The sequence below is a fragment of the Sparus aurata genome, chromosome 5, assembly GCF_900880675.1.
Source record: "Sparus aurata chromosome 5, fSpaAur1.1, whole genome shotgun sequence".
NCBI classification, from domain to species: domain Eukaryota; kingdom Metazoa; phylum Chordata; class Actinopteri; order Spariformes; family Sparidae; genus Sparus; species Sparus aurata.
In genome coordinates, this window is record NC_044191.1 from 9488782 (window position 1) to 9513142 (window position 24361).

Below are 24361 nucleotides of genomic sequence, written 5' to 3' on the forward strand. Positions count from 1 at the left end.
TGTTTTTGTATATTTTGTTTGGGAGTCTGTTTCTAATCTCCGTCTTACTCATGTCCTTCCACAGAGTCTCTCGAGCCCACCTATCAGCAGCTGCAAAAGATGAAGCTGGACAAAAGTCCCTTTGTGGTGGTGTCTGTGATTGGCCAGGAGCTGCTGACAGCGAGCCACCACACAGCCTCTGTTGTGGTGCTGGAAGCCGCTTTGAAGATTGGCACATGCAGCCTCAAGCTCCGAGGCTCCGTCTTCTCGGCCCTCAGCAGCGCCCACTGGTCCCTGGGCAACACCGAGAAGAGCACTGGCTACATGCAGCAGGACTTGGAGGTGGCCAAGACCTTAGGTAAGAGGCCTGAAGTGGACAAAATAAGGCAGAATAAGCCTGATTATATTTGAGGTTGATTAGCCTGTTGATTATGTTTTAAATTAATTGTTTATTTAGTGACATGTCTGGAAGTCAGAAATCCAAGGAATATTTAATTTGCAATAATAAAAGCCAGAGAAAACTTGCATCCTGACTAGCCAATGTTTGACATTTTTCCTTCATAAGTACTTTAAAGATAATTAATCCAAAATGTGATCAAAATTGTTGCTAAATAATGTTAGCCAGTAATCGATACATTTGCACATATTTTCAGCCCTGTATTTTGTGGCTTTGGTGACAGCAATGTTATCTATGGGCGACCAAGGGATATTAACACAACTGCCGAAGTAAATTTTACAACTCATCTTAGCATTTTTGACTTTCGTTCGATCAGTTACCTAGTGGACAGGCCGCCCTCGCTCTCCACCTCCCATCCACTGACATTCACACGTGATCTACATAGAAAGACAGAGACATGTTCTCGGGTATTAAACCCCACCTAAATGCGCCGATTGTGATGCGACCTCTCCCATTGACCTGAGGCCTTACCCATGGCGTTGTTTCGTTCAAGCTTCTGCACCTGGTTGTACTGTCATTTGGTACCATGTTGGATTGATAGTTTCAATAGACTATCTAACTAATGACAAAATCGTTTTTTCATGCAACTTTAACAACGTTTAATGCATACTTTAAAAGCAATGTGTACAGGTGCTGATTTCAGATTTTGTATTTTACATTTTGCATTTTGCTTTGCATTTATTAAGTGATTTCCACTCTGCTGGCCACTCAAAGCACTTTACAACACACATATACATATTATATATCATATATTCATGGCACATGATATTTCGATGTCACACACATTTTTTACCTCCATTATCCCAGTACAACCACTGTCTAATTATTTGGCCACTGTTTGGGATTAAGGGCCTTGCGCAAGGCTTAGTGGTATTAATGACTGAGGGGCAGTCCGGGGATTTGAATCTGCGAGTTGAACCAGCTTCCCTCCACTGCCCCATTCACACATGATGCCACATAAAAGCAGAGGCTGCCATGCAAGGTGCTGACCTGCTCATCAGCAGCAATCTAGGGTTCAGTATCTAGCCCAGGGATACTTGGATATCTGGGGATCCAACCAGTGACCGTCTTATTAGGGGAACAGCCCACTCCATCTCCTTAGCCACAGCCACCCGGCACATTATACCTGCTACACATCAGCATTTTAACACTGTCATTGTGAGAATACACAACGACAGCCCAAGTCTAGCCTTAAAGAGCAAGATTCTGAGGTTTGTTCTTGTGTATCTTGACAAAAACTCAACATTTTGCAACATATTTTCTAAATGTCATGCAGTGGAGGAGTAAATAAAGATAACTGTGTTTACCTGGGACAGCTTTCATGTCCCTCTGTTTTTTTCTACATATGAGCGTCTTGCACCAAATTGTAGTATTCTTTAAATCTTCTAGAAGGTTCCAGGGTTTGGCCCATTTCTCTGCTCATAAATAGATGTTGCTCATTGTGACTGTGGATAAGCTGTGTGGGTGTTAAAGGAGAACTTCGGTCGATTTAAACATGCAGCTTCATTGCTCAAGCTACCCTTGACTTGCCAGTACCGAAGACGCGAACAAATTTGGTCCAGCCATTACAGAGCTCCGTGAACGGAGATGTAGCATTGAACGCTAACAGCATGGGGTCAGAACTTCACACTGTGTTTTAACCGTCTTAACATGCTCCACATCTCACACCAGAAGTTATGCAACATCAGCAGACACCTTAGCACACAGCACGGTAGCGTGTATGACTCAAACTGAATAAAAAAGTAGTTAAAACAGTGTGTTTGTGCAAGGAGCTACTTACCTGTTTGTTGACATCCGCGTCTTCCGGTAGCTAGACCAAACTAGTCAATCCGTCGAGCGTGCACTTACTCCCTCACTGGCGGAGACGGAAACGTATTCCAGCATTTTCGTGTTTATGTTCATAATGTACATGTCCATGTTACAGCCTGTCATGAGCCATGAGCCTTACAATAGCCTGTTTAGCCTGTTAAGTGCACACTCGATGGATATGCTAGTTTGGTCTAGCTACCGGAACACACAGATGTCAACAAACAGGTAAGTAGCTCCTTGCACAAACACACTGTTTTAACTACTTTTTTATTCAGTTTGAGTCATACACGCTACAGTGCTGTGTGCTAAGGTGTCTGCTGATGTTGCATAACTTTTGGTGTGAGATGTGGAGCATGTTAAGATGCTTAAAACACAGCGTGAAGTTCTGACCCCATGCTGTTAGCGTTCAATGCTACATCTCCGTTCACGGAGCTCTGTAATGGCTGGACCAAATTTGTTCGCGTCTTCGGTACTGGCAAGTCAAGGGTAGCTTGAGCAATGAAGCTGCATGTTTAAATCGACCGAAGTTCTCCTTTAATACAGGGGGCGGCGAACAGGTCTGAGAGAAAGAGGGTGAGGAGAAGAAAAAAGAATTGAGGGAAAAAAATGAAAGGAGAGAGTGGCACAGACTGGCTCCACTCTTCTCACCCCCACACAGTTTGACACATGACTGGGCAGAGCAGCTGGAGATAAGGAGCTATGGTTCGCAGGTGGAGCACAGAGACTTGCGCTTTGCTTTGGCCCTGTCTGTGGGGCCTCTCTGTCAGGCAGAAATAATAAGGCTTTCCCCTCTCACCCTCTGGAGCATTGAGATCAACACTACCAGCTGTCAGGGAAGCTGCTCTTCTGTGGAGAACTTATAACGGCCACTTTCCCTTTTAAGGGTGCAGCGGCATAGATGTGGTTCATCACACCACTGTTCAACAGTGGCGGTGGGATGATGGGAAATAAAAACCAGTTGCTTAGTAATCACCGGGGCTGTACTGTAAATATGCTTTGTCAGTTCTTTTCATTTTCCATCCTCATGTCTTTGGGGTTTTTCCTCTTCAGGTGACCAAACAGGGGAATGCCGCGCTCATGGGAATCTGGGCTCGGCATTCTTCTCCAAGGGAAACTACCGTGAAGCGCTGACCAACCATCGCAACCAGCTGGTTCTGGCCATGAAGCTGAAGGACAGAGAGGTAAGAAGCACTCGCTTGGTGGGGTTGAAAGCAGTTTCAGAAGTCAGAAATTGATATAGCTGGCTTACAGTTACTGCAGAGGATAATGAATCGAGGTTAAAAAGTTATTTTTCTCTCTGAGTCTCTTATCATGTTGTAGGTGTGGGATTGTGCTGTGCCCAGCATTCCTCTGTTCTGGTGGTTTAGAGGGTATCTGAAGGAGGCGTCTGAAGGACACAGAGATGCTGCTGCCTTTTGTCTATTTAAAAACATGGGTGTCAAGTTGGTGGGGAGAACAGATGAAGGTGATGGAGGGGGGAGGAGAGATAGTGAGGCAGTTAAGGAGAAGGCCAATGGGACACGCTCAGCAGCTGGCTCACCTTATTATCAATGCAGAGCATTTATGCAGATATGCAGATGTTTATCTGGTCCATGTAGTTGTGAGTCTGGGGTTTTGTAGCATGTGCTTTTTGGAATGTAATTTACACAGATTAAGTTGTATGAAAATGGGGCAAAGAGAGAAAAAAGAACAGTAGGAGGCATAGAGGAAACATTAAGGAGATGGAGAGAAATTAGTAGACAGACTGATCAGCTTTTCCAGTCTTTGGTGCCCTCTTTTCACCTTCACTGTGTCTCCTACTTCTCTCTCTGTGGTCATTGTTAGGGAGGTGACAGGTGCTTGTTCCAACACAATTCCCGTCACACAAGGAGAAGAATGGCCTCCGTTTCCCCTTCATTCCTTATCCTCCCCACCAGGCCGGCAGGCCTGCTTGTTTGTGTTCCCTGATATCGGGAGACATTAAAACAGTCCAGTCAAACGCGGCACAATGCGCCAGGATGAAAGTAACGGGTGAAGAATGAGGCCAGAGGTCCCTTTGACATCTCTGCCTCCCACAGTTTGAGGATGTGTGCAGAGCAGAAGTATGATTATGAGTCTGCAGACACCGATGCCAAGAACCTCTGTCTTGTAATGAGGTTAGAGAGAGAGATGGGTGAGAGACATAGATTACGCATGCAAGGTCTTTAGTGTCTGCTTTGAGGTTTTGACTGCTCTGCACATGGTTGGCCTGAGTAGTAATTGTAAAAGTGTATTTGCGTTCTTCTTGTGTTTGTGTATGCGTGCAAGTGTGTGTATAGCCACTACTATATCCAATATGCAGACTAAAGCTGCATTTTCACAGAAATCATTTCGGTATAGTACCCCTTAAACCCTGCGTAACCGCTGGTTATTGTACCTAAATGCCAGATCTGCTGTGTGCTTCCACTGTGGACAGTACCCTTACACTTTTAGTGTAGGTGAGGTTGGTACCAGCCGGCTTTGCAGTAACCATTTTCACTCTTCCTGCATCTGCATCAAATTGTACTTATTCATAGATAGCAACCACCAAAATATGCCAGATCTGTTTTCACACACATCCATAGATTTAACTGGATTGAAGTGAATGAGGTCAACTCTGGGCCAAGACCCATCCTTCATCCAAGTTTCTTGGAAATCCATTCAGTAGTTTTTTGTGTAATTCTGCTGCCAAACCGACCAACAAACAAATGGGCATGAGCAACAACATAACCTCATTGTAAGCGGTAATCAGGTTGTCAACTCGGGCCTGCACAGATTACATTTGCAGGTTGGTGTTTTTTTTTTATTCCAAATTTGTGTGCCTAGGACTTAATTTTTGTTTTGCCGTGGTATTGTGAGAGGTATCGAGTATCAGTTTTTTGTACTAGCGCTGTGTAAGTTTCAAATTCTGGTTTCGTCATAACCTCAGCACAGACTGGTACCGTGTGACTTCTCCACTGCACCACACTTTCACTGAGGCCTGCACTGCTCACATGTTGCTTCTTAAAGGAAAATGGACCACTCATGAGTGTCCTGGGGCCCTGTGGAGGTCACTGAACACCACTTATAGTTGCATCATATACAAAGCCTCCCGATTGGCCCTGCATGGCCCACCCCACTGCCCCCAACCCCCCCACCCCACTGTTCCTCTGAAGGCCCCCTAATCAGAGTCATATGTGTGTCACACCACCTGGTCTCCCTCAGAACACACTGGAGCCTGGCGGATAGCTCATTACGGCCGTCCTGTTGTTTTTGTTTCTGATGTGGACGTTTTATCTGGCCTTTCTGAAGCTGAGGTCACTTCCTAGAGGCCGGGGACAGGATGTTGTTTCGGACTGGATTTCCAGTAGTGCGGCCTACAGTCAAGGAGAAGAGAGGGGGACTTAAACTGAATCCGTGCCATCGATCCCAATCCTCACATATTCATATATCACATATGAATATGTGCCAGATGTCAATTTAATACAACTTTAATTAGAGTGCAATGCAGTTATTAGAATTTCCTGGAGACTTTAATGAAATCATATACAGTGAGATGTTTGATGTGATAAAAAGGACCTGGTGCAGCATGTGGCTTTGATATGACGTGGGATGTGGCTTTAGATTCTGTTGAGCTTCAGGTTTTGATCATGCGGGTAAAAAGCTTGAAAGATGATAAAAGACACATTTAAATGAACTCTGTGAACTTCTTACAGTGTGTGTGTGTGTTTGTGTTTGTGTTTGTGTGTGAGCATCACATTTTAATCATCTGGTGTTATATTTAAAGGAAAATCCTGTAAAGGCTTACTGCAACTCTTACTCTTATTGTTTTGGCTATCATTCACACCGGTTGTGATGAAATTGTACCCATCATTTAAGTGCCGACGTCTCCTTTTGCCAGGACAATGTTACGATGGGTATATCGTTTGCTTGAGTCACTCTTTCAAGCTCAGTGCAGAGTTAACAGTGTTCAATAGCTGCTCGAACTGAGACAGATGGAAAACTCTCACAACGACGTCCTCAACCTCATTTGCAAATGGGGGTGGAAATCAACTCTTCTGTCACTGGTCGGAGCAGGGGCTGTTTATCACCCATGACTATTGCGGAGTCATTTGACATGGGAATGAATGCCGACTGTGCCCTTTCCTACTGAAGACAGAAGCCACATGTTAGTGGGTGTTAGTGGTTTTCCTTTTCAATTTGAAAGGGCTACAACCACTCAGCTTGTTTACAACCTGTCTGATCATTTGAGCATTTATGTTTCCTTCCAAGTTGTTCGAAGAACCATGTCTCCAGATCTTTGCAATTAAATTTATGAGTAAAGTGTTATCATAAGTGGTAGAAATGATGGCCAAAGCTCTGAAAACGAGACACATTTGTAATAAACCTGTATGATAATTTTATGAATGCATTAAATGTAATATATGTAACTGTTGCACAGTTCAGAAAAAACCTAATTTTATTCAAGTTAACAGAGTGTTTCATGTGGTGACTTTGTGGAAGGAAGTCAGTATCTGACAATTTGAACCAAACATAACATGAATTCAACTTTGATACATTACCTTGTCCATGAAATTGTCTGACTGAGTCACATCACAAAGATTGTCATCTGCAGTTATGGTCGATTGATAACGAAAAAAACAACTCCCACAATCCCCTGCTACTTTGAATTCTTTGATTCAGCGGAAATGACATACTGCAAGTTTAAAGGCAGCTGCATGATATAGTGTTATATGTAGACTGTCACAAGTAACAGTACCTTATGTGTATGTCTGCTAATACCCATGTTTATGTCTCCCGTACCACAACTGATACTAAGTAGTGGTATAACTCAAAGCTCTCGTTTCCCACTTCAGCTACTAGTCCTCTCTATAGGATGAACGGTGGCCTGTGTGTGATGAAGGAGCAGAGAGAGACAAAAAACAGAGATTCCAGATGAGTGTTCTCTATAAATCAGTGGCGGCACTGTATCTGGGTCCTGTTACATCAGTAAAGGAGCCATGCATAGGAGCTCTTTTCAGCTCCTTATAACCAGCAATGGAAATCTCTGTTGTGGCTCTTTATGGCGTAATGCAGCAGAAAAGGCAGGGTTGTGTTGGACACTAATCTATAACTGACCAGAAGACTCTGTTACGCTAATAAATCACCCTGAATCTGACCAGGATACTCATCCATAAAGAAGAAGAAAAAAGAAAACAAAACAGAAAAGATGGCCGAGCTGCGGAAAGGCTCAAAGAGTGAGTGTTCTGTCATCCGCGACTGGGACTGGAAGCTGCGGTCCAAACCAGTGAGGTCATCATAGGCTAGCGTGAAGTTAGTGTTTTTCTTGAGCTCACTGCCTTTTGGAAATATTCTTAGCAGATTTTCAGCTGTCATATATACTGCAGATAGAACATAAACACACTCCCTATTCTTTCTAGCTGTGTGTCTTTTCCAACTTCTGTTGTTGTCCCAGTTTCCACACCTGGCTTTATCCAAGGCCTGCCAGTAACCATCTTTAACAAAGGCCTTCTCTGTCATTGTGAAACAAAGCTGTTAAACTAGGTCTTTCCTCTCCAAGCTCCCTCTCCCGTCCCCCCTGTTTGTCTGTGACGTTCTCATCTTAAATAGTAGGTTTAACTCGAAGGAGGTAACCCCTAATTTCGGGTGTGAGTATTTAGGAGAAACTGAGGCGGGCTGGCAGTGGCGCACTCTGTAATTATGTCTTGTGATGTTGAAAAGAGTCTCCGCTGCTGACTCCCCCAACCCCAAGCTGAAATGGAAATCACGATCAGGGAAAAGTAAAAAGGATAAAAACAATGTTTTTTTCCATAGTCTCCGCAGTTCTGCTCTGCCTCCTACCGCCATTCTCTCTCTTTTTTTTTTCTTCTTTTAACTCTGCCTTTGTTTATCTATGCTCTTTCTTGCTCTCGCTCCATCTGCCGAAAGGAATTTACCCAAACTTTGCCCCTCACTCCGAAAGTGACACGGACTATTTCATCATGGGTGTTTATCTTGCTGCTAGTTGGGGGCTGTATGGATCCTGCTGGACCCTCGTTGGTATAATGAGGCTGAGGGCTGAGAGATGAGCCTCAAAATAAAGGGTGAGGAGGAGGGCCAAGTGTGGGTGTTCCTCTTGTCAGAGTTAGGGTTTGTCAGTGTTTGTCAGCACTCTTGCAGAGGAGGGGATCATTAAGGAGTCATTAGGGGATGGACGTGTGCCTCCACCGCCTTTCTTGGAGGCCACTCTAATAGAGGAAGGCAGAGGGGGGAACTTAGTACCCCTGTCTCTTTTCTTTAGCCTCCACTGCTTTACTGATTAAGAAGGATTTGGGGATGATTAGAGGGGCTAATTTAGTTGAAGTACAGGGTTGGGGCAGGAGAATGGTGTCTGACTAAATAAAAGACGCTCACTGAGCACACTTCATTGGGCCAGGTAGTTTGTGAGTGCACTCAGCTGTTGATATTACTTTTCCAGTAAAACCACTATGAGCAGCACTACTACATACAGAGGTACCTGCTTCCTCACCTCCTGCAGGGCCAGACTGAGGCACAGAGCTGGCCATGGTGCAGTGGCTCTAACAGCATGTCCAGCCCGCTGTGCCTTAATGACACACAGGCTCTCCTCGGCCCAGTGGTTTAGAACTGCTCTACAGCAGCCCGCTTGGCCATGAATCATGTGAAATGGACGGCAAGCTTCGGCCAATGGGCCATGACCAGAACTGGGAAACAAGGGTGTGTGTGTGTGTCTCTGCGTGTTTGTGTGTATGTGTGTGTGTATATATTAATGGGAGTGCACATCTGGGATCCGATATTCCAATGTCATGTGAATGTTTCATGTTCATGTTTGTCTTGGAACATTTCAGTGTGTGTGCTCAGAAATATTAATATTCTCAGAAGGACATAGGATTGTAACATTTGTTTGTGTGTAAAATGGGAGATTTGTTTGAACTGCTTTTGATTTATTGCTGATGCAGCACATACACATCATTTTAAGTATGTGCGTTTGTGTGTGGGGTTGAAAATGAATGGTTATAATAACTTATAGCCAACTTTAGCTTTCTAAGGTAAGGCATACTCTACTGTCTGAGTACTGTTGAGAAAAACATAAGAGATAATATTCTTTGATTAAGTGTTAAAATAAACGTTCTCTTACAAAAACCTTCTACGACAACACTCTTATGCAACATCTGCTCATTAAAATGTCTTAAGCAACTACACCTTTGTTACAGACCGATTATCGGCCCTGGCTGATTATCTTTGACAATATTCAGCATTTTTCCGATTATCAGTCTTGGTGATTTTTCTGTCAGATTGCAGATAAAATGAACTAATTTTTAAAAATGTGCTACTGTAGGTAACAAAATGTAATAGCCTATAAACAATGAATAATCTGAATCTGTAAATTCAGCCAAATTTAGCACTGTTTTGACCTCTGATGGATAAGTATATACATAAATGGCTTAAATTATTTAAAAAAATTATTCATCATCCGTTTTCTCTGTCCTGTATTCATTTGTCAAACACTGACTTTGAGACAGTTGGTTCATAATCAACAAATCACAAACAGTCACTTCTTCTGTGAAGACTTCTCCCTGAGTCATGTCAGATTTTCATCTGCAATGGTGGTTGTATGATCTCGCTCTACTTCACAAGATCATCAAACTGTCTTTTACTCTCATTGTTTTGATTGAGAGACCCCTAGTGGCAGAATTACATTCTCTGCATTCAAGGGTCATTCTTACGACTACTACTACTACTACTATTACAAATAATAATAATAATGATAATGTATACTGTGAAGCCGTGATAGTTATCGTACTGTGAAAATCTCTCTCTCTCTCTTACTATTGCATGTGTGTGCATGTGAGTGAAATAAAGCATGTGTGATTGTGTATAAATGTCTAACTGACGCCAGCAGCTATGATTTGTGCATGTACAGGTTGCAGTGGTTGTAATGGTGTATGTAGTGACTTACCGTGCCCCCCAATGTACCGCTGACCCAGAACATGCAGCTCTTTGTGTGCATGCACAGCCGAATCAAGGCTTATAAACATGCATTTCCCGTGCGTGTGTGTGCACACATATTCAAACACGTGTGCATGCGCTGTGCTTTTGCTGCATTCGAGGTGACGCAGCTTTGTGTCTCCCACAGTGGAGCATTTGGAAGGCTGTCAGAGAGACGAATGACTGCCGTTATATCGACTACTGCTCTCTGCCTCTCAGCTCCGTCCTCTCTCTCTCCTTCCTCAGTGCTCCATTTCTCCTTCCCTCCGCCCTTCCACTTCACCTCCACTTCCTTTCTTTACTTCTCTTCCATCTTGCCCCTTCCTCACACCCCCTCATCCCCCCTCTTAATCTCATTTTTCTCCCCTTTCCTCCCGTTTGTCTTATCCGTTCTCCGTTTTATAGAATCTCAAACCATGTCACTGTATTGTGTGGGAGAGTGGCCTTTAGAAAGAGCAGACCCAATCCACTTTTAAAGGATTCTTTGCCATGAGGGGCTAGGATTTTCAAATTGGCTCTACAAAGCTGAATGCTGTATGGACTCACTGATTAAAGTGTCAATACATAAACATCACAAGCCCCACTGCTAATGCTACTCTAACAAGACCTTAATCTAAACACTGCAGTGCCCTGTGTAGATTGAACGGCTCACAGTTGGGAAGTTGAGTAATTTGTCTTGAATATTACACCTTGTCTATCTTTTGCTCCCTTGCCGCTCCAATCAAGGGCAATACAGAGGGACAGATTAGATCACAAATAAACAGTGACATGGTCACAGGAGACTCCCTCACTCTCTGGTTTGCTGTTGTGGTGCACAATATGATTATAGATGACAACCAGCAGACACATAGATGGTGCTCATCAGAGGGAGGAGGGATTCCAGCGGGCTCTTTGGGGTTTCCACTGTACCACAGGACACTGAGTATGCTATAGAGCTTTTAATCATTAGGAAAATCAAACGTCCGATCATTAATCTTAGCAGAGGGGCTTGATGTCACACGGCGAGGGGGATGAAGATGGAATGTGCCAACTCATCTTCCCTAGATAATGGCTGACGATAAGGGATGGAGCCCGATTAAAGGCGTCAGCCAGCGGAACGTTGGTTCACGTGGCTTTGATTGAAACGGATTGCGTGTCTGTGCAGCCAACTGAAGCACTCCCAATGTTTTGAGTGGTCCCATTATAGTTCTCACTATCAAGAGAGGCTGCAAGTGGCCCAAAGAGGCTGGCTAATGTGTTGGCTTGCAACCTGCATGATTAATTCATTATCGGATCCCATCAGAGTGATCCTCATTACTGACTTGGTGAGTCATTTTCACGCAAACTCTGATTCCTGCCATCAGGGCATCTAGGTGTTATTCACTGGTGACCAAATATGCATCAGACTCCAGACTTGGAGCAGACCTCCCGGTGAAACCTGGCACTCCCTCCTCTTCCTCCCCTCCGGCCTCTGTCCAGCACTGCCTTCATCCACGCTGGCCAGAGAGCCATTTAAAGCTCTGGAACTGCATCCCTTTCTCCAGTCCGATCGATAGTGGAGCTGTCAGCAAGACGAATGGAGGCTTTAGGAAGTCCATTTTAATGAAGGAGAAGGGGCGAGGGAAAGAGAGGTACTTGGAAAAGGGGGGGGGGGAGTGGAAGGAGAGAGGGAAAGCCAGTGAAGGTAGTTACGAAGGAAAAAGGGGAGAGAAAGGGAAAGAGAGAGGCAGAGAAAGAATGTGTGTATGTGTTTATTGAACGTGTGTGTAGAATTATGTGTGTGCTGTGTAACACTGTCTCCAGTGACAGGGGTTGGGGAGGGGTGGACTGGGTTGATTTAGCTACAGTAAGACCTATTTCTAGCTCAGCAGTGTGAAATGGCTGCTTAGCTACAGTAACTTGTAAAGCACACCCCAACACAGAAACCTATATTAGCGGACTGAGGGGATTTCATCTGGCCGGCACACCAACACCACATCAAGTCCGCTGGCTCATGAATCATGTCAGCAGCTCTGTGGTAAAAAGATATTGTTGTGACAGGGGAGAGCTACAAATCCAAGGCAACTCCCTCCACAACTGCCCTCAACCAACACACTGGCTCGCGTCAAAAGATTTGTGTACGTCTGCATTCAGATGCTGTCCTCTGCCGCAGACACTTAATTTTGTTGATGTTGTAGTTTTGTTTTCAGCCTGTTTAATAGGCATTCTGAGCTGATACCCTTTCCTTTACGTCAATATGTGGAAATGGCTGCATGCTAATTGGTGATTAGGAGCCGAGGTCAAAGGTTAGGCACAGACGGTGGTGTGGACCAACAATATCCTTCGGGCAATGGCCCAGCAGAACCCTGTTTTCACTCATTGGAGCAATTACTGGCCCTGATTATTAGTCAGAGTGCCTGCAGGAACGATTGTCGATTTATGCATGTGGCCAAACACCTACTCCAGTCAGTCAGAGCTCTACCCATCAAGAGTGCTACTTAGGGCTAGGTGATCCGGACAAAAAATTACATCTTAATCTATAATCACACTCATTATCCATGATCTAAAAACTGTCTGCCGACTTGAAATAGCCTTTTGAGTTCTTTCAAATTGCCCCATTAAGACAACATTTTGCATTAAAGATTAAGAAGTTCTTTTGCCTCACAATTTCCTCATCCACGGTTTTTACATGATGTCACCCAAGGAAGAGCCACATGAGATTTGTTTTTGAGAATTTGTCCAACCAGAATAGCCTTCTACTTGGCCGAATCTCTAAGTCTCTCAGTATGTTCACATAATATTGATCTGCTAGTCAGTGAGGGTGATGTGAATTTGGAAACAAGTAAGAAGACATTGAATGCGGTGATCTAGGAGATTAGCCTGAAAGTAGATTGTAGACACCTTTGAGGACGATCACGATCTAAAATCAAATCAAAAGATGAGTATTTGTAGAAGAAGCTACATTTAATGACCACTCTTCTTCACTTTAACCATTTCGCTGCTACTTCTGTCCTGTTTTAAGGAGCAACGCAATGTTGTACTGTGTCACCTGAGCTATTGAGCATTGTGCTAGCTTCCTCTACCTTAAAGGAATGTATGAATGCATGCTAACCAGCTATCTCTGGCCCATCCTGTCCACAGCTCCTGTGCTAGCAGTGTAAACCCCAACAGTCCCCCCGTACTCTGAGTGCTCACACTGGACTGCTAAAGTAACTAAAGTTAGCTACAGTTAGCAGCAGTTAGTTACTCTATCTACTCTGATATAATGCCCCCTGTTTTATTTTGAGTGTACATTTAACAAGATGCCAGTTCTCACATATTGCACCTTAAAAATGTCTGCATTGAAACATCTCAAAAAGACCAGACTAATGTAGTTGTGTACTTAAATGATCATATATGTTTCCAACAATTCGGCATTGCAATCAAAGGAAGTGTCAATTTTGTTTGGCTGCTTGTTTTCTCTAACTTCCTGGAAAACATTAAATGATTCGTCAGAGAGCGAGGAAGAGGTCTTATGTTGTCATCGTTTATTGATTCAGAGACCTCTAGTGGCAACAATCACATACTGTGCATTTAAATAGGTCAATCAGCAATGTGTGTATCCTTCCTCAGATGACCTTAGGATGTATGTGCACTTGTTTGGCTTTGTGATCTGTCTCCTGTTACCAGTACACAAGTTGTTTACATCACAAACACTCAGCACAACGACAAAGAAGGGAGGTACGGTAAGTTAATTCTCATAGTGCAGTAAATTGTGTCCTTCCACCCCTTTCTCTGGGATGCATTGTAAAGAAATGCCCCTCCTTCATCTGTGCTCTCCCTTCCTCAGATCTTTAAAGACCAAACTCAAAGATAGGAACCGGATTAGTCCTCAGCGCTCGCCCATCTGTAAAATAGAGACGAGCTTGTCCTCAGAGATAAGGTGAAATTCAGATGGCGCGCTGGAGTTTCGAACAAGTCTGTGTGTGCTTTTGGGGAATGGTTTCTGTATTACTAGGGAACAAGGGGTCTCCCAGGGAAAGGAGAGGTCAGCGCAGATACAAGCGTTTGATGTTCGCATTATATAGAACTGCGGCACACAGTGGGATGTTGGATACAGCATTTTTGTAGGGTGAGGAAATGGTCTTCTGCAAGACTCCCTGACATTACGCCAAAGACGAGATTATAGCTCCTCAGTTTGGCTCGGCTCAGGTCTCCCAACATCTCCTATACACTGAGACTTGCTCTCTTCCTCCTTCTCACTGTGTCTCTCTCCATCTTTAGCTTTTGTCCTGGTTACAGCAGTGTCAGCATTCTTGTCCCTGTGGCACAGTATCCAGACCTTCCCCACTCTCTCTTGGACGGCAGCCCTGTGTCTGTATGAGGAGGTGGAATGTGTCTTTGTGGAAAGCGCTCAGAGAAAGCAATAAAATGGAGAGAAAATACGAGGCCCCAAGTGAGTGAAATGAAAGTACTCCATCTTAGGAGGGGACGGAGGCCTACGGGTTCTGCTTATACTTGACCTTGCAGCGCACACAGTATGGTCCCTAAATAACAGTCGACACAGGCCTGAGCTGGCTACACATCAATGTCAGAAAAGACTCCAGAATGTTGCTGTGTTAAACCAAGAAAGGGACCAAGTGGAATCAAGGTTGTAAAATATTCAGTGTAGGGCCCAGAGGTAGACTGCTCTGCTTTTTTATTGTAGCCAGACTCAATTTTGAAAAGTTAGTAGCTAATGCAGGCGCTTGTCAGCAGATTTGATTGCAGCCATTGGTTTTTTCGCTTGTGGCAAGGTGTGGCCATCTCAGTTTGGAAGTATGTGGTTCTTTGTTTTTGCGATTTATGTTTTATAAAAAATCCAAATGTACTGTACTCATTTCTTGAAATTAATGAAGGTGTTCTGGTACATTTCTGGATAAGTCCTCCACACAAGATTCTATGACTCACAAAAAACGAACCTTTACAACAAATTAAGAAAATACCACAAAACACACATTTGAAATCACAGTATTCCATAAATAATTACAAACTATCTTTGTAATCATACAAAATATCGTTGTGTTTTTTCAAAAGACTTAACCAAAGGACCCAGCACCACAACACACCACTAACCCAGCTTAGTCACCTTTACTTCACTTGATCAAGACCTGATACCTGAGACACTATGACAACCACCCCCATTACCAAAAATGCAGGACTTGAATAACTTTAGGAGTGCAATGACATCAATAGCTTCAACTCAAGAGTTCCTACACATTTTCAATAGTAAAACCAAAGGTACATTTCTAAGCTTTTCCAGCCCCTTACAGCTATGGCAAATAACATATCATATACACACAAAATTATTTTGTGACATCCATCATGTCAAATCAGATGTTCTTGTGACGTAAACAACCAAAATTGTGTTTTTAGATAGGAGTTTTACAGAAGGGTGACAAATGAAAGCACAATAATGTTAACAACAATGTTTCATATTTCTAAATGTGTCACCCGTCTGTAAGTTTTGGGCATCCTAAATAAAAATAACATGACTAAACCAATAAATTAATCACTCACACAAGAGACTTATTGTGACTTATTTAAAATTTTACTTAAAATGTTTTTTTTGCCACTGCGGAATAAGTTTGTTTATCCTACCAGTGGTGGAGGCTGAGTTTTTATAGCTGGGCTTATTCAGTTATTGCTTTTTTGTTAAAATTCATCATTCATGTCCTCTAACTCTTCCTGAGCGTCGACTGTTTCAGTCGAAACTTCAGTTTCTGGCACACTTTTTGATCTTTTGAAGTAGTGTCTTATTGGCTTCATACTTTCTAGCTAACTCTCTCGCTCAGAGCTCAAAGTGTGTTTTGGTCCATTCTCTCTCAACTTTTTTGTGCTGCCTGGAGCACCTTTTCTACTGTGAGCTGATCAGAGGCTCTTCTTTTTGATTTTAGATTGGACTGCCTTGGTGCAATGCAGTTACCCTGTTATCATCATTGTTGTTGTGTGAAAAAAGAAGCCACTGCTTTTTGCTGTATTTTCATTTCACACAAATTGACATTGCACATATCTATTGCTCTAATGCTCCCCCTCCAAGCATATAAGAATACAGTGGCTGCTACAGTAAAAACATAATAAAATGCATAGAGCCAATGTTTGGTTTGTTGACACAACAAAGACACAATGGTTAGTTTCTGTAATACAAACATAATGAATAATTACGAATATTGTATTCCACGTCAATGCCAATAAATCCCCCTAATTTCTACACACTGGTCCTTTAACTCAAAATAACAGTGTGTTTCACTGTTCTTTACCTAAACAGCATGCAGAGTGGTGGTGCTGGTGGCTGACTAGTGCCTGCAGTCATCCTGTTAGTCTGCATGAAACCCCAACTACCTCCAGAAATGAGATATGAGAGAGAGATCCCAGGTAAAAAAAATCTTTACTCAGCTCATAAAGCCAATTGCTTTGAGTGCGTGGTAGTAATTGAAGATGACTCACATGAGCATATAAACATGATGGCCAAGTGGATTTGGGCTGTTCTTAATGTTAGCAGGACTGTAAACGACACTGTTTGAGAGATTTTGGTAAGTAGATAAAATCTAGAATCTAAAAATGAATAAGCCAAAACAGAATTTTACAGAACGTTAAGTGGACACAACATTCATCCTTGACTCATTTCACAAAGTTCCTGCAAAATGACCATCGTTGGCTCTTTCACAGTGGTTGGTATCAGATTGGCTTCTACCGACTGTATACAGCTGCTTGGGTGTATTGTGCTTTGTGATTGTGCTGATGAAGAGAGTGTTTGCCATGGTCGTGTGTGTGTAATGAGTTGGGCATCTGTGAATTTGTGCATGGGCACGTTTTTGACTTCATCGCCATTCAGGGAGGCTTAGCGTGATTAGCGTAGTGTGATCCTCTGAAGAGTTAATGATGAGAGAAGCAGTAGCTCCACAGAGGCCAATCACACAGCAGCCTCTGACAGCATGTGGAGGCTTATCTTACTCTGTGTATTGTCCGTGTCTGTCTGTGTGTGTGTGCGCGCGCGTGTGTCTGTGTGTGCGTGTGTGTGTGTGTGCGGCTGTGTGTGCACACTGCATGGGTTTTAATGTGTGGGAACATATATGATAGGATTCCAGCTATCATTTCTCACATGACAGTGGTTGTTATCATCTACCCTGAACACCATTAGAATATGCATGATTTCTTTGTCGGGATGTTTGACATTTGGGGGTTTATGGACATACAAAGCAGAATTTATAATCATATAGCTTCATTATGCTGGTGTCAGACATGGATCCAGCTCAGGAGGGGCTCTTGGTACCTCCGGGTGTAGTTCAGGGCTACACAGCACACTGAAAGGCTTAGGGCAGTTTCCCCCTCCCCAAACTCCAGGGGACTGACTGACAGGCTTAATGACACTGTCGGGGTTATAGCACGTCTCCAACTCATTTTCGAATGTGATTGAAGTTCGCAGTGGGTAGCTTTTCATCAGTGTTGAGCAGACAAAAGGGACCTTTTCCGTGTTGTCTTTGCATGTGTGTGCAGTTTGTGTGTTTGCACATGTACGCCTGCAGTTCTGAGGAGATGCACAAGAGAGAAATCGCTTTATGCTTATTATCCGGCCTGTGTTGGAATCTCACATTCTCAGAGATGATGAGATTGGTATGGGCTTGTCTCCAGCGTGTGCTCTGCTTGTTTATTGCACACCATATGTATACACTGAGGTACTTGCAGGCAGAAACTGCGCAAACAGGGAATCTTTGTCTGGGTCAGTGTGTCATTAAACCAGGTTGCCTTTGTGAAGTACCCAAATCTACTGCAAGACTTATTACTATGAATCGAGTAGAGATGTTCCGATACCATTTTTCCTTCGCAATACCGATTCTGATACCTGGGCTTTTGGTACCAATCTGATACCAGTGTGTGTTTAAAGATTTTTTAAATCCTTTTTACAGATGTGTATACTACTAAGCCTGTATGGATGTTATATGATTGCTATCATTGTTGTATGGCCTGGCTCAGGTAAAACCTTGCAGAGAATGAATGCTGTACAATAGTCTTTTATGATCTATTTTGACAGTCATAACTGAAAAAGAACAAATAAAGAAATCTCGGAATAAATCAACAATTCATTCAAAAATGTAAAGTGCATCCACTTTTTCAATAGAAAAGTAGTACAAAAGCAACTTGAATCAATCTTGGAATTAATAATTCACTTAAAACGTACTCATGCAACTTGTGTGCTGTGCTGCACTGCACGTTGAAGGGCAAATGTTGACGCCGATACTATGTACACTGTGTCCGCAGTATCGGCAGCATTTCCAATACTGGTATCAGAATTGGAAAACTCTAGTATAGAGACAATTGTGCAGGTATATGAATAATGCTTTTAGTGTACATAATGGTAAACAAGACAACCTTAATGTTGAAGGCCCAGAAACCATCAAAAAGAACTTTCAAGGTTGTGATTGACTGAAGTTATTATGGCAGTGCGGAACTTTTTTATAACATTTAAGCCACCATTGTTTAGGATTAAAACAACTAATGGTGGAGTTGCACACTGCAACCAACGAAATACCTTTCACCTACGGTGGGCACTAAGAACACCAAAACTACCAAAGGGTCTCCCTACAGCCATTGTTTGGTCTGTCCATTCAGGGCTGCTGTAGAAACATGGCGGTGCAACATAGTGTACTTTGTGTATGACGATGCACTCCCTCTCTAGATATACAAGGCCGATTTCGAAAGTAAATAACACTAAATGATTCTTTGTTTCAGGTGATTATACACTAATGGAAACCTAATTATGAATATTATATTCCATTTCTGCCAATAGATCTTCCTGAATTCACCTAAATCCTTCACACTGCATCTTTAATGTAATCAAGAAAATTAATTGTATTCCTTTTTTGTAGTTGCTCTGATGTCTAAGTTCTGGTGGCCATAGTATTGTAGATGGGTATACATTATTATTGCTTTTAGTCCTACATACATTTTTTCTGATTCAGTTGTTTATATCTTTTATTTTATTTTTCTCACAAGTTTCACAGCCATGTAGTGGTCATGCTTTATATTTTTCATCTGTGAGTTAATTTTGCTTTCTGCTCAGGTGTGCAGTTATCTTGTATCTACAAAAGGGGAAACTGTGCTGACGGTTAAGCCCTGAAGAAGACTTTTTTGTCAAGTCAAACTCCAGAATAAATGTAGACATTGTACTACATGTGTGCAAACCATGGATATGTTGAAACTTCACATTTCTTAAGGTTCAATTTGAAATTTTCTGTTGTGATAATGCTGTGCTTATTATCTGGTTAGGTTTAGAAGCAAAAAACAAGATCACGTTTTGGCTTAGAATACCTGTGTTGGTCATTTGTGTTGACCAAAACAGATATTCTGGAGGTATTCAGGTATTCTGGAGATGTCCTGAGGTCTCCTCAAATACACCCAGTCTTGTAGCCATGAACATAGCTAATGTCTACTTAAAAATATCCAGTGGTGTCGTGCTTACAAATGTTGAAACACAGTCTTGAACTGCGGTCACTGGCTTGGCAGTCTTCTATACAAACATTTTATCCTGCCAACTGGGCTACAGTTTGTCATGTTTGTAAAAAATTCACCATCTGACTAATGGCTTTCAAACCTTTTCCCAGGGGAGTGCCTTGGATCTTCTGTGTTCCCTAGCAAAGAGCACCTTTATCACATTTTGTTTGAACTTCTGAGTACTGACTCTTGCTTTCTGTTATGTAAAGAGTGTAGGGTACTACTTAGTCTCAAAAGTCTGTTTGTCCATTGGCTGTACAGCTCAGTGGACTCTTGCTAGTCTCTGGTTACAGTCCACCTCACTTTAGGCCTGAGCCATTCATGGCTGCAGATGTGGGATGAGTCATGTAATAGTTGTTGGTGTTGGCTTAGCTGTACTTGCAGCCCCCTCCTCCTTCTCACTCTTTCTTTCTGATTTCCGCCCCTTTCCTTGCTGCCTTTTTCTCAGGTCCTCCGAACCGGCCCACTCGCCTCTGTTAAGCAGCAGTTAGGCACATGTTATGGCTGTGAAGTCTGCGTCCTGTCACTTAATGGCAGCACAAAACGTGGCCTGTGATTGCTCCATCACTCCCGTGTGAAGAGGCCAATCCAACACAGACAGAAATCCACTTTGTCCAAAGCCACAGTGGTGTTTTTCCTATCATTCTCACGCTTGACTGTTAGGAGTAGAATTCGATTTGTGCTTATGTGTCTGCTCTGAGTCAGCTGACACTCTTCAGCTCTTGCTCAGCATACAAAGTTTCCCCCTACCTTGAGCACCTTCTTTTAGCTTCAGCTTGTCCTCAGTGGGGAGAGTTTAGCGGGGCCAAATATTCCTCCTACGCTGGCAAATCTCCCCTCTTACATTGCGTGACCTGAACACAACAGGCATTCCAGAAAAATCAGGCCTTCAAATTCCAATACAGTCCCTGCAGAGTGTTTGGTAAACATATTCGCCTCTCTGCTCTCTGTCTCTTTCTAGCTCTGCCTCCTTATTCCTTGAGCATTTCTTTTCACTCCATTAGGATGTGTTGCTCTTTTTTCCTTTGGTAAAGCAGCAGAGACAGATGTGTGTTTGTGTGTTTTCTGTGGGCACAGGGTCGGTTGTAAGAGGCAGACAGCGACTCTAAGCAACATCTCCGATGGCTCGGCTGAGATGCCAACTTAATTTGTGGCTGAAGGGCTGTAACAAAACCCAATCACCCTTTCACTGTGGCTTCTATTCCGCCAGAGGTGAGAGATACAATCAGGGCCCCTGCTAGCAACTATTTACCCTCCCTGTCAATCAGAGTCCCGCGGCGTGCGCTCACAGCTGGAGGCATCACTGGCAGGTGGCCCAGCTTTACCCGGAAAACGAGCCTTAAAAGCAACGATTATTTCCTGATTGTCCCTTCCTGTCTCATCCGCACACTACAACTTCGCCCGCCCTTGATCTCTCATACGCTATCATCTTTATCTTTCTGTCTGTCTGGTTCTCGGTTTTCGATATTACCTGAAAATGAACGGCATCAGTGGAGCTCTGTTGTACTCTCCTGGGAAATATTGGAATTATAGAAACTAATTAGGAAATTTTGGTTTTGATCCTCCTGCCTTTACACAACCACACACGTCACGCACACACACATTCAGAGCAGGGACACAGTCCCCCCAGGAGGTAGATGTGTCTTGCATGGGACATGGAAAGGAATGTTCCTGGGATTTGATTTCCATCATGCTGCACTAAGGGAGCTTACCATCCACATGGTTCTAAATCTCTGTCACAGTGGGAGGTAGTGTGTGTACACGTGTGTTTTTGTGCATGTGTGTGTATGTGCGCATATGTGCATAATGTGTTCATGGATGTAATAATACAGCCCAGTAGTGAGATCCTCTTTTGAGTCTTTATCAGTCGGACCAGTTCTGTCCGCCTGGGGCTAAAGCAAAGGATCCAGTGGTGCTGAAAGCATGGGGTCAGTCTGGTGTAGCTTGGAGGAGCCACAGTCTATGGAGCAGTAAGGTGCAGAGCTGCTTTGGAGGGACAGCCCAGTTTTTTGATACCACCAAGTGCTGGTGTTGATGCTGTGTTCTGCAGGCTGCCCAGGCCACAGTAGCCACCCTCACCAGGCTTGTAATTACATTTGGGATAGAAAAGCACAGAGGGAGGAAAGGATTTAAATGGTTTGTGTGCTGGGCTCGAGGTAGAACGAGGTTCTGTCTCTCTCGCAGCTGCATGTCACTGCAAATTTATTTGGCTAGTACTTCACAGCATGATGACTGGAGTCAGTAGAAGGCTTGATTGAGCAGGCTGTTTAACTTACAGGTGACAGATGGGAGGTTATTTCGATTTTGGTTGATTTTTTGTTATAGATAAATAGAATTAAACATGGATCTACCCTCGGGGTACACAATACATTTGGTAAACCTTGATTTGTCAGCAGGGCTGTCTCTTGAATTTACTCATCATGTGGGAAATATTTTGACATTTCTGTTCCTTATTTGATCAGCTTTCAGTAGTGAGTAATATATTAATAAGATTGGCTGCTCAGCTCAAAAGTGAAACTAGTTCTCTGGGCCACTGGGGGACTCAGGAAGAGGCTGAAAACAAAACATCAGACGCATGTGTTTGCAAACTGTTCCCTATAGTCCCTGTCCTAGACACAGAATAAAATAGCATTCATTTGGAGTCATGCGTCTGGCTACCTGGGAAATTCAGGTCCAGGATTCGCTCTCCTTTTGGCTCTGTTGTGGTCACCACCAACTCCTGAGAAAAAAAAATGTGGCATCTCAACTACTAGATGTTCCATTATCTTCAGCATCTTGTCAACAACTTTTTTGTTCCCTCTGGGCATGCACTGTACAGTGAGTTAAAACACAACAGTGAGCTACAACCAGCTAGTAAGCTTTGGCTCTTTGCAATTCACTCCTTCCACACACAGTGACATGACTTGTTGTTAATTCAGTGGAAACTGCTTATAGTGATCTTGGTTACAGTGATCAACCAGTAAGAAAAAGGCAAAAAGTTTAGGGCAGATCAATTTCTATACAGACGCTGTGTAAATAATTTGCTTATGGTAATCAAGCCATCTGCAACAGTGTTCAAGCTATGCGCCTCTGGGTGAACACAGTGGCTCAACCAACATTTGAGGAACTACTGGTGGCTACGGGATTGGTATAGATATGACGACCATCGAGAGAAGCATATTTTTGTTTGAAACAACACAGGATGTAATGTAGATGCTCCTGGCATTTGTTATATCAGAACTGGAGAGTATATTTGATGTGTAGGAGAGCAGAGATTACATGACTTTGATTTACTAACTGGCTCAACAGGAAGCATTATGCTACTGTTGATCTTTTTGGTCTCACGTTAGACGGATGATTTGTCCAATCACCTGCCAAGTATTTTTTTGAGGTGGCAACCCTTTTCCAAGCAGTTTCTAGCATCACCTTTCCAGATGGTTTAGTGTAGCTCCTTTTCACATTGATCTGCTTTATATTCACATTCATTTCGTGAGCCTCACCTTAACATATCACAAAGGATAACACACTTTAAAACAAAGAAATTGAAAGCAGCCAAGCATCCTTCTATTTCACAGAAATCTGATTTGGTCTAAACCCATTAGGCATGAGTTACCTGCTGCTGCAGATGGATTAGAGGAGTGGGGCACAGAAGCTCTGTCTCCCCTCTCAGAGAGTACGGTCAGGTGCTGAGAGTCTGGACATTTGGTTGTCACTCTTCATTTCTTTCATTGTGTAAGGCTGCTCCAGGCAACAGCTCTGGTCAGCTCCTATTGATCTGGGTCCTCAGTCCTTAACCTGTGTTCTTTTATCTCTCCTCTCTCCTCTCCTCTCCTCTCCTCTCCTTGCCCCCTCTTTTTGTGTACCACTAAAAAGGGATGGACCATGTAGTTCTATATGTCAAGCCTGATTTGTCCAGCTGTGTGGGCTGACAGGGACAGCGCCTCCCATCCCTGGGCCTCCAAAACGCCCTTGAATAACCCTGGACTCCTGCGTCCTTGGATTGCCTGGCTTCCTGCTGAATGCTCTCAGATGCAAGTGGGGGCCTGCGAGCTATGCTATATTTGGCACTGTGTCCTCAGATCCAGCGGGAAGCCATAACAACTGCAAATTACCTTATAATAGATAGACTTTGAAAATGGCATATTATCAGATGTTGCTTCCCGTTTAATCTATTTTAGATATAACCTTTTTTAAACATTTTGAGAGTCTCTTCTGTGTTGCTTATCCTAGGGCTTGGCGGTATATCAACGTTTTTTAACCGAAGATTGATGTATTTTCAAAAAAGATGAGAAGAGGCAATACTGTTTATATTGATATCGTTTGATGTTGCGTTAGAGTGCATAACCCATCTCTTTTCTAAAAGCCGTGCCAGTGTTTGCATCTTTCTTCTCTAACACTCTCTGCACTTCCCCGCCCTGGTCGTTCAGAAGTTCTCTAGCAGCACGGAGGGAGAGACTAGTCTGTCTAGACTTCTGAAGAAGACCTGAGCCTTGTACTCATATTAACCTTTGGACAGTGTCATAAGAATCGGGTTCATTGTCAAGAGTCTCACTATTTCATATAATTCATTTACATATTGATATGTTGTGCAGCTGAATATTTTCAGACAAGGAAGAAAACACTTTAATCAGTCTGTTTTGATAAAAGAGCGTATGACTCCTTAAATGTGGGCTTGATGTACAAGTAGACAATTTTCCATTTAACCTA

At 43.1% G+C, this 24361-nt stretch overlaps 1 protein-coding gene across 3 annotated transcripts in view; it reads left to right on the forward strand.

Annotated features, from left to right (window-relative positions):
• The window catches only part of LOC115581881 (tetratricopeptide repeat protein 28), a 208250-nt gene that overhangs the window by 134842 nt on the left and 49047 nt on the right, over positions 1-24361 (forward strand). For all 3 annotated transcript variants that reach the window (XM_030417377.1, XM_030417378.1, XM_030417379.1), the window contains 2 exons: positions 65-337; positions 3296-3426. In XM_030417377.1, the coding sequence (XP_030273237.1) occupies positions 65-337; positions 3296-3426 (404 nt within the window). The remainder of the gene's footprint in view (positions 1-64; positions 338-3295; positions 3427-24361) is intronic.